The sequence below is a fragment of the Oncorhynchus tshawytscha genome, unplaced genomic scaffold (genome assembly GCF_018296145.1).
Source record: "Oncorhynchus tshawytscha isolate Ot180627B unplaced genomic scaffold, Otsh_v2.0 Un_scaffold_12182_pilon_pilon, whole genome shotgun sequence".
In the NCBI taxonomy this organism is placed as follows: domain Eukaryota; kingdom Metazoa; phylum Chordata; class Actinopteri; order Salmoniformes; family Salmonidae; genus Oncorhynchus; species Oncorhynchus tshawytscha.
The window spans coordinates 578,174-587,500 of NW_024609822.1; the positions used below are offsets into that span (position 1 = coordinate 578,174).

The window sequence follows — 9,327 nt, forward strand, 5'->3', positions numbered from 1 at the left end:
TGTTTATTTATTTATTTTACTCCCTTTTCTCCCCAATTTTGTGATATCCAATTGGTAGTTACATTCTTGTCTCGCTGCAACTCCCGTGCGGACACCGGAGAAGCGAAGGTCGAGAGCCATGCGTCCTCCGAAACACTATCCACCGGCTTCATAGCTCCTGGCTCGATGCCCACTCTAGCCGTATATAAAACATAGGATTATTACATGTTTGACTGTACTGGGCATATTTCAGCAAATTGTGGGAAAATATGACAGCTCTTTTTTTCTATCTCAGTAAATTTCTAAAATGAGGTAATGTAAATGAATATGTGAACTGTAATAGCCTACAATAAGTTGTACAATATTAATGACAATTGATCATCAATCGTTATTTAGGCTGTAAATCATTTTTATTCCCCCAAAAGTGTTTAGATATCCATCTATTAAGAAGGCCAATATTCAGATTGAAGAACCACTTTGGGTGTTTCCATTATGTGTATCATAACACGTGCAATGGGTTTTCGTCCAAACACCAGTAAACAGCTTGCCTTCCTCAACCGTCTTGAGTGAATGAGTTTAAACTACGTTCTTATTAACGCTTGTTACTCTTTAGGTGTACTACTTTACATGGTTTCATTAAATAATGTTGGTGTTTTGAATTGTTGTATTTTAACAGTGTAGGCTTCCTTTAGTGTTTCAGCAAATTATATTTCTTTAATTAATTTTCATTGAATGAGGGGAGGGCATCGCACTGCGACAGCACAGGCAGACAGGTGAGGGCGGTACTTCGTGCTGTCAATTAAATGACAACTCTGACACAACCAGAAAGTGATACAGATGTCAATGTGCAATATAATTTTTAATCAGTAGATGTCAGCATCTTATAGATAATGCAATAAGTGGTAGCCTCTGTTCACAGATTCTGAAATAGACTTGCACACAAAATAATACAACTGGTGCAGAATATGTGCATTATACTCTGGCCATGTGATTCAGTACATAATAAAAATAAATGTATATTATCAATTTTCATGTATGAGGTCCTCTAACTAGTAGAGGCAGGCGGGCGACCGCTGTAGTCCAGTTGAAAGGGCAGTACTTGGTATTGTCAATTAAATAAAACATTTTTTTGACAATTTGACAAAACCAGTAAGCGACCCAGGTTTGATTTATTCTCAGCCTATTGGTTATTTTAGACCAGTGAGTCCGCCTACTTTATGAAAGGACATATTTTTTCACCAATCAGAATCCTATCCTTACTGCAAAGGGGCGTGACTTCAACGGGAAACAACGCACCAGCGCACTCTTCAGCCAACATGAAGTCGCCTCTCTCTGTATCCGCTAATCATGTTTCGCTTTGGGCGGGCTCGACGCGCAACATACCATTAGAAAAATACATCCTGAGTGGAAGTGTTTGACATGAGGATAGAGGCAACTGTCAGTCTGAGACGTCAATAGCTTCACGAAGACGGATAACTGTACAAAAATGTCAACAAAGGACGTATTTGTCAGATGCCGAATCTGATTTTGGGTATTGTCGCGGCTGTCCATTTCCAAACGGAAACCACAGCTAGCTTCTGTACTGGACAGCAAGCACCCGCTAGCTAGTTAGCTTATTCTCGATTCCAGGACACGTCTCTTCATTTAAAATACAAAACTGAATGTTGTTTCAGTCATGAGTCCAGCCGGGTGCTCACATGTGAACGCTTATAAGGTGGACAATTGGAGGCAAAACCTACGAGTCATATATCAATGCTTTGTTTGGAGCGGGAGTGCTGAAGCCAGGAGACGAAAGGTAAAACAGGAATGCCATTGAGAAACTGAAGCACAAACGGCATATAACTACGCACAGACAGAAGGGCTAACGTTATGCATAAACGCCCCACACAGTTTCAAGCACACACATGTACACCCACGTAACGTTACACTGTTTGAGTGTGGTGGTTTAATGCAGACACATTGCGCCAGATAACACACCACAGCTCGTTCGTTGTGACTGGAAACGCAGGGCATAAAGTTACCCCATCATCATGCTACCTGGGAATATTCAAGGCGCATCAATCTCATCATAGAGACTACATTGCATCAATCAGTCATTAGATCATGTCTAGCTGGCTAATTGACACAGAACTAACGTTATCCTACAATAGCTAGCTAACACCAGTCTAGACTTGATCATCACTGCCAGTTAAATTAGCTTGATACGGTGTGCTACTGCAGGGAAATAAACGCCAACAATGACAACGCGAGAAACTCTCCTCCTGAGCAAAACGAATCGTGTTTAGATAACTAGATAACTAGTATATAGCTAGCGTAGGTTGTGCGCTAGTTGACATCTAGCCTGGTGTTACTGGTTGGTTAGCTAACGTTACCAAGAATCTAGCTCATCAGCAAATAACATTTATTGGAGGGTATCAACTGAGCTTTTACTGTAGCTTGCTATTGAATCCCTTTCTTAAAATGATGCAATATATTTGCATGCCAACGTGACTGTCCTTACGTTACATCATTTATTTATGTGAATGTGGTTGGCTGTTTTGACCAGATCCACCTATTGTCACTAGCAACACCACAGTTGTGCATTGTTCAGTGAAGCATGCTCCCTCCCACTCCTCATTCAGGCCAGCAAAGCGCAAGCCCCGCACACTGAACCATTTCGTTCGACCATCTGCTCTCACCCCCCCACCCTCCCAAATTACTTGCCGTATAACTATAAATTAGGTTCTTGGCATTTCAATTCAGTCAGTGTCTCAAAATATCCCGACCCTATAGGTGACTGATAGCAATGATCCCCCCCGCCCCCATTTTAGCAAATATTAGTCTAGCTAGCCTAAATTATGTCAACCTTTTGTTTTTGCTTTTCGGTCCTGTTTGTTTCTCAAAGCTTTGTTGTTAGTGTCCTGTACTGAATGAATGGTTTGATTGCTTTTGACTACAACCTATGTGTTTGTTTTCCACTGGCAGTCACAACACACATGACATGTTTTATTTCGTTGTTGTTGAACTAGGTGCTTCAGAATGATGTGAGATGGACAGCATTGGTGAGTCGACAAACTTCTCCTTCCTCCTTGCACTAACATTAGTAGAGTAGGTACTGTAAACCAAATGCTGGCTTGCTTTCTCCCCTTTTTACTTTCCCACACACGTCCTTCATACTCGTGCTATGGCCATTCATTACCCAGGACTGAGTTAGGAAAACCCTGCTGCAGATGGATAGCAGTGGAGTCTGGTGGGAAGAGCCATAGGATGGGCTCATTGTAATGGCTGGAATGGTACCAAACACATGGTAACATGTTTGACTCCATTCCATTGATTCCATTCCAGCAAACACAATGAGCCCGTCCTTCTAAAGCTCCCCCACCAGCCTCTTCTGACTGAAATGCTATCATCTATCTATCTGGATGGTTGATAGCCGAGCGCATTGTCCTGCAACAATTGATGTGTTTCTAACTGCTGAAGCTTTAGTTCAACTACTATATTTGATGAGACACGATGAGTACTGTACGATGACAGGCACAGGTCTGTCTCTAGAACAAACAGCTGTCGCCAGAGGGTCGATGACCCTTTGTTTGTACAGCGCTACAGCAGTTCACTAGAACTTGATGGTTGTTAACACACTCCGTTCAGGCTCTCCCTCCCTCTCCTGTCCAGGCCCTCCCTCCCTCCCTCCCCTCTTGTCCAGGCCCTCCCTCCCTCCCTCCCTCCCTCCCTCCCTCCCTCCCTCCCTCCCTCCCTCCCTCCCTCCCTCCCTCCCTCCCTCCCTCTCCCTCCCTCCCTCCCCTCCTCCCTCCCCTCCCTCCCCTCCTGTCCAGGCTCTCCCTCCCTCCCTCTCCTGTCCAGGCTCTCCCCTCCTCTCCTGTCCAGGCTCTCCCTCCCCTCTCCTGTCCAGGCTCCCTCCCTCCCTCTCCTGTCCAGGCTCTCCCTCCCTCTCCTGTCCAGGCTCTCCCTCCCTCCCTCTCCGTCCAGGCTCTCCCTCCCCTCTCCCGTCCAGGCCCTCCCTCCCTCTCCCGTCCAGGCCCTCCCTCCCTCTCCCGTCCAGGCCCTCCCTCCCTCTCCCGTCCAGGCCCTCCCTCCCTCTCCCGTCCAGGCTCTCCCTCCCTCTCCCGTCCAGGCTCTCCCTCCCTCTCCCGTCCAGGCTCTCCCTCCCTCCCTCCCCTCCAGGCCCTCCCTCTCCCGTCCAGGCTCTCCCTCCCTCTCCCTCCAGGCTCTCCCTCCCTCTCCCGTCCAGGCTCTCCCTCGCTCCTCCCCTCCCTCTCCCGTCCAGGCTCTCCCTCGCTCCTCCTCCCTCCCTCTCCCGTCCAGGCTCTCCCTCGCTCCTCTCCCTCCCTCCCCGTCCAGGCTCTCCCCCTCGCTCCTCTCCCTCCCTCTCCCGTCCAGGCTCTCCCTCGCTCCTCTCCCTCCCTCTCCCGTCCAGGCTCTCCCTCGCTCCTCTCCCTCCCTCTCCCGTCCAGGCTCCCTCCCCTCCCGTCCAGGCTCCTCTCCCGTCCAGGCTCTCCCTCTCCCTCCTCCCTCTCCTCCAGGCTTTCCCTCTCCCTCCCTCTCCCGTCCAGGCTTTCCCTCCCTCTCCTCAGGCTCCCTCCCTCTCCCGTCCAGGCTCTCCCTCCAGGCCCTCCCTCTCCCGTCCAGGCTCTCCCTCTCTCTCCCTCCCTCTCCCGTCCAGGCTCTCCCTCGCTCCTCTCCCTCCCTCTCCCGTCCAGGCTCTCCCTCTCCCGTCCAGGCCTCCCTCTCCCTCCCTCTCCCTCCCTCCCTCTCCCTCCCTCTCCCTCCCTCTCCCGTCCAGGCTCTCCCTCCCTCTCCCGTCCAGGCTCTCCCTCCCTCCCTCTCCCGTCCAGGCTCTCCCTCCCTCCCTCTCCCGTCCAGGCTTTCCCTCCCTCCCTCTCCCCAGGTCCAGGCTCCCTCCCTCCCTCTCCCGTCCAGGCCCGTCCCAGGCTCCCTCCCTCCCTCTCCCGTCCAGGCTCTCCCTCCCTCTCCCGTCCAGGCTCTCCCTCCCTCTCCCGTCCAGGCTCCCTCCCTCCCTCTCCCGTCCAGGCTTCCCTCCCTCCCTCTCCCGTCCAGGCTTTCCCTCCCTCCCTCTCCCGTCCAGGCTTTCCCTCCCTTCTCCCGTCCCTCCCTCCCTCCCTCTCCCGTCCAGGCTTTCCCTCCCTCCCTCTCCCGTCCAGGCTTTCCCTCCCTCCCTCTCCCGTCCAGGCTTTCCCTCCCTCCCTCTCCCTCAGGCTTTCCCTCCCTCCCTCTCCCGTCCAGGCTTTCCCTCCCTCCCTCTCCCGTCCAGGCTTTCCCTCCCTCCCTCTCCCGTCCAGGCTTTCCCTCCCTCCCTCTCCCGTCCAGGCTTTCCCTCCCTCCCTCTCCCGTCCAGGCTTTCCCTCCCTCCCTCTCCCGTCCAGGCTTTCCCTCCCTCCCTCTCCCGTCCCCAGGCTTTCCCTCCCTCCCCTCCCCAGGTCCCCAGGCTTTCCCCCTCCCTCCCCTCCCGTCCAGGCTCTCCCTCCCCTCCCCCTCTTCCGTCCAGGCTCTCCCTCTTCCGTCCAGGCTCTCCAGGCTCCCTCTCTTGTCCAGGCTCTCTCCCTCCCTCTCTTGTCCAGGCTCTCTTGTCCAGGCTCTCCCTCCCTCTCTTGTCCAGGTCCAGGCTCTCCCTCCCTCTCTTGTCCAGGCTCTCCCTCCCTCTCTTGTCCAGGCTCTCCCTCCCTCTCTTGTCCAGGCTCTCCCTCCCTCTCTTGTCCAGGCTCTCCTGTATAGTAGTACATCATCATGATTAACTTTTCTTTTTGCCCCTCAGTCTCAGAGCCCTCTCTTTTCAAATTAATTAACCGAGCGCATCCTCTGAAGCCTCACTGTGTGCTCACTGCTCACAGCTACGATCGACACTCCCAGAGGTAACCACCAGTAACCACAACTCTGCAGCTAGCTCCCTAAAGCCCCAGGAGGAGCATGTTGAAATGGGATTGCTGCGCCTGGGCCGGCTGGGTGTTTAGGGCCCCACTTGGTCCCAGATGCAGCATATTTGAATCTCTGTGTGTGTTCCAACCCCAAGAGCTCTGCTAAGTCAAAGCTCTCTCTATTCAAGGCAGGTAATCAGCATCATTAGATGTTTGAATGGAGACTATGGACGTTTAGCTTATTTCTTTACCAGGGTCCTGTTCACTAGGGCACACCAAAGCAAAATGTTTTGTAACGGAAAATGAAAAAGCTTTTCTTATTGGACAAGTTCTGATAGTACTTCGTTTCACTCCGTTTTGTGCCTATTGAACACCACAGGAGGTTGGTGGCACCTTAATTGGGGAGGACAGGCTCATTGTAATGACTGGAGCAGAATAGGTGGAATGGTATCTAATACTTCAAACAGTTTTTGATGTGTTTGATGCCATTCCATTGGCTCCGTTCCAGCCATTATTATGAGCCGTCCTCCACTCAACCCTGATAGGTAGTTGTGGACTTTTTTATGTTGTCTCGATGTCCTTATTATTGAGCCCCAGTGTGGGTCTGCTGGCTTCTCTGTGGGTATGAAAGAGGCTATTAGCTTTTGGCACTCACTCCCAGTCGCTACTGAGTTTGCCCAGAGCATCAATCAGGTCAACTCAGTTATTGTGTTTTTGTGTGCAGACAGTTACAGGAATTCACATTCATTATCGGAATGAAGTCGCCTTTCTCCGCAGTCTTGGCTTCAAATACGATTTGAAATCTTTCAAATACTTTGAGCGTTTGCGCTAGCCTGCCTAGAGTGCCAAATAGACTGGGTTTAACTTGTTGGGACAATTCTATTGGTACGTTAAGCCAGACAAGCTCAATCAAGCAGAGAGTCTTTTGAAATGATTTCTATCAAATAGTATTTGAACCCAGGTTTGTCGAGTACACTATTCCCCATTTGTCAGCACTGCTTTTCCCCAACCAAACACTAGTGACTGTTTCTGTTGTTTCATCATCATGATTCGTGGAAATATGTAGCCGCCTGTTCTGCAAACAGGACAAAGCAACAAAGGTAGGCAAATGTGTCGGTGACCTGAGGGTTTAAAGGTCCCTCCGCTGCAGAGCTGGAACCTGAATGTGGGCGCTGGGTTTAAGGTCAAATCCACCACCTTTTTTACTCTCACCTCTGTCTGTAAAGGCTGAATATCTTCAAGGCAAAGTTATATTTAATGAAGTCATTCACAGGAACTTCCTTTTACCATATGGCTCGGCATACGTCATATTTTCCAGCTTTTTCGGCCTGGATAGTTGCCCAGTTATGTTCTTTCTTCTTTGTGCTTTGTTGTGGATCCCTCAAGTCTCTCTCTCACTCCTAGCCCAGCCCCAATCTCTTTGGTCTGCGTCCTGGTCTGTCAGCAGTAATGTTGCCTCCAGTATACAGGGAGGATATTTCCTGACCAGGTTGTAGGACAAAGAGACTCCTATAACGTCCCTCATACTGCGTGTCTTTAATGTGTAGGTAACATGCCACTCAGTCTAATGAGTAATAGGGTGGCTGTTATAACAGCGAGAAGGTCACTGACATTGTGTCCCTGGCCTTGGTATTGTGAATAGATACCTCCTGCCTTGAAACTCACATCAGCAGATGAGAAATCACACAATTGTAAACATCTCAGTACCTACACAAACATCCATCCAAACGTCGATCTGTGTAGTAGTTGAAGATGCAGTAGGCTACACTACAGTATGTCAGGAGACGACCCTCAGTCTGTGCAACTGAAAAATAAAGTTACATTAACAAATATTAACCTCCAGTGAGAGTACTCTTATAATCACCTCCTGCCCTAGTTCCCACCATATTTTATTTTTAAAGCACCTCCACAGTCACATCTTCATCATTTATTTAATTTCTACCTCCCCAGTTCTATGGGCTGTCTCTTGTCCAAGATGGCTGTCTGTTTGGGATGGCTAGAGTTGGAGGGAATGGGAGCAGGCCTAGTTACCAGGCCTAGTTACCAGGCCTAGTTACCAGGCCTAGTCAATGGCTGTCATCTGTTTGTCAATGGAAGCTCTCCATCCAAGAGCATGAAGGTAAAGCAGCGCTGCTCGTTGTGGGATCCAGAAGCTCTATTTCTCCGTCACTGCTGTTAAAGGGTTTCCTCCACTGTGTGGATCCAGCAGCCGTAACGTTATGAGGCTGTTCAGTCCTAGAACATTTCATCAGTGTTTTACACTAATGGTTTTATCAGTAATGTGGTTATCGGCAGATGGTTTGTCCTGTCACTCACTGTCCAGTCAGTCGGTGCCCTCAGCCTCTCTGCTCTGTTCACCCAGCTTCTAACAGCCTGCTGAGCACGACACCCCCCGAGGCGACAGCCTGAGGGCTGGCGGATTCTAAGCCATCTTCACTGCACACAGTCATAGGCATATGAATTGTGTAGCCTATTTCTGTCGTTTTGCTGCCCCCGTAGGAACCATGAAGCGTAGGCTACTTCCCTTGAAAAAAAGCTGTGCAGTGAACATTATTTTTCTAGGCTGAGATATTAGCCGGGCTGGCTGACATCACAAAAATGATGCACGCGCATCGATGGGTCTGAAGGCTGTGTGACGTTACGATTCTGAACGGTCACATGGCAACGATGACAAGAAGCTGCAATGTGGGGATTCATCGGTGACTCGTTTTCTCTTGGTCTTGATACCATGTTTTGTTTTGACTGTCACGTCTATGCTAATATGGCAAAATTTGCTAGCTAGCTAACAACAATTGTGCCAATGTATTTATGTTTTCGATAAACATTGGAGACTAAATATAGTTTACACTTTGTCAACAATCTATGCCAAAGCATCTGTTCTAGTGGCCATCATCAGGGTTGGTCCTGGTCGCTCCCTGGATGGAAGTGGTGTTGGAGGGCCAGTAGAAGGCATTCTTTGCCCTGGTCTAATAATAAAATGTATATTCTGATGTCCCTGGGTAGTGATTGGGGACATTGCCCTGTGTAGGGGGCTGTCTGTCGGATGGGACATTAACAGGTGTCCTGACTCTCTGTGGTCACTAAAGATCCCATGGCACTTATTGTAAGAGTAGGGGTGTCAACCCCGGTGTCCTGGCTAAATTCACAATCTGGCCTTCATACCATCACGTCCACCTAATCATCCCCAGATTCCAATTGGCTCATTCACCCCCCCCTCTTCCCTGTAACTATTCCCCAGGTTGTTGCTGTAAATGAGAACGTGTTCTCAGTCAACTTACCTGGTAAAATAACGGGGGGAACAAACAAGAGTTATTCAGATAGTGGTATATTATATAGTGCCAATGTGTGTTATCTGATCAACCCGCCATAGCTTACAGCTATAGTTCTACAATCTCCACTGTCCAAACTCCACCATGACAAACGATAGCCCTAACAACAGGTGAAGGCTACTACTTATCTCCCCTATCTGTCTCGTGCA

General features: G+C 49.6%; 1 protein-coding gene across 3 annotated transcripts in view; it reads left to right on the forward strand.

Annotated features, from left to right (window-relative positions):
• The first annotated feature begins 1,321 nt into the window (after window positions 1-1,321).
• The window catches only part of LOC112239040 (ubiquitin carboxyl-terminal hydrolase 22-like), a 75,195-nt gene continuing 67,189 nt past the window's right edge, over window positions 1,322-9,327 (forward strand). Inside the window, exons 1-2 of one of the 3 annotated variants that reach the window (XM_042319020.1) lie at window positions 1,322-1,774; window positions 2,988-3,020. In XM_042319020.1, the coding sequence (XP_042174954.1) occupies window positions 1,655-1,774; window positions 2,988-3,020 (153 nt within the window). In that variant the 5' untranslated portion in view covers window positions 1,322-1,654. The remainder of the gene's footprint in view (window positions 1,775-2,987; window positions 3,021-9,327) is intronic. The other 2 variants (XM_042319018.1, XM_042319019.1) reach the window with 2 other exon arrangements.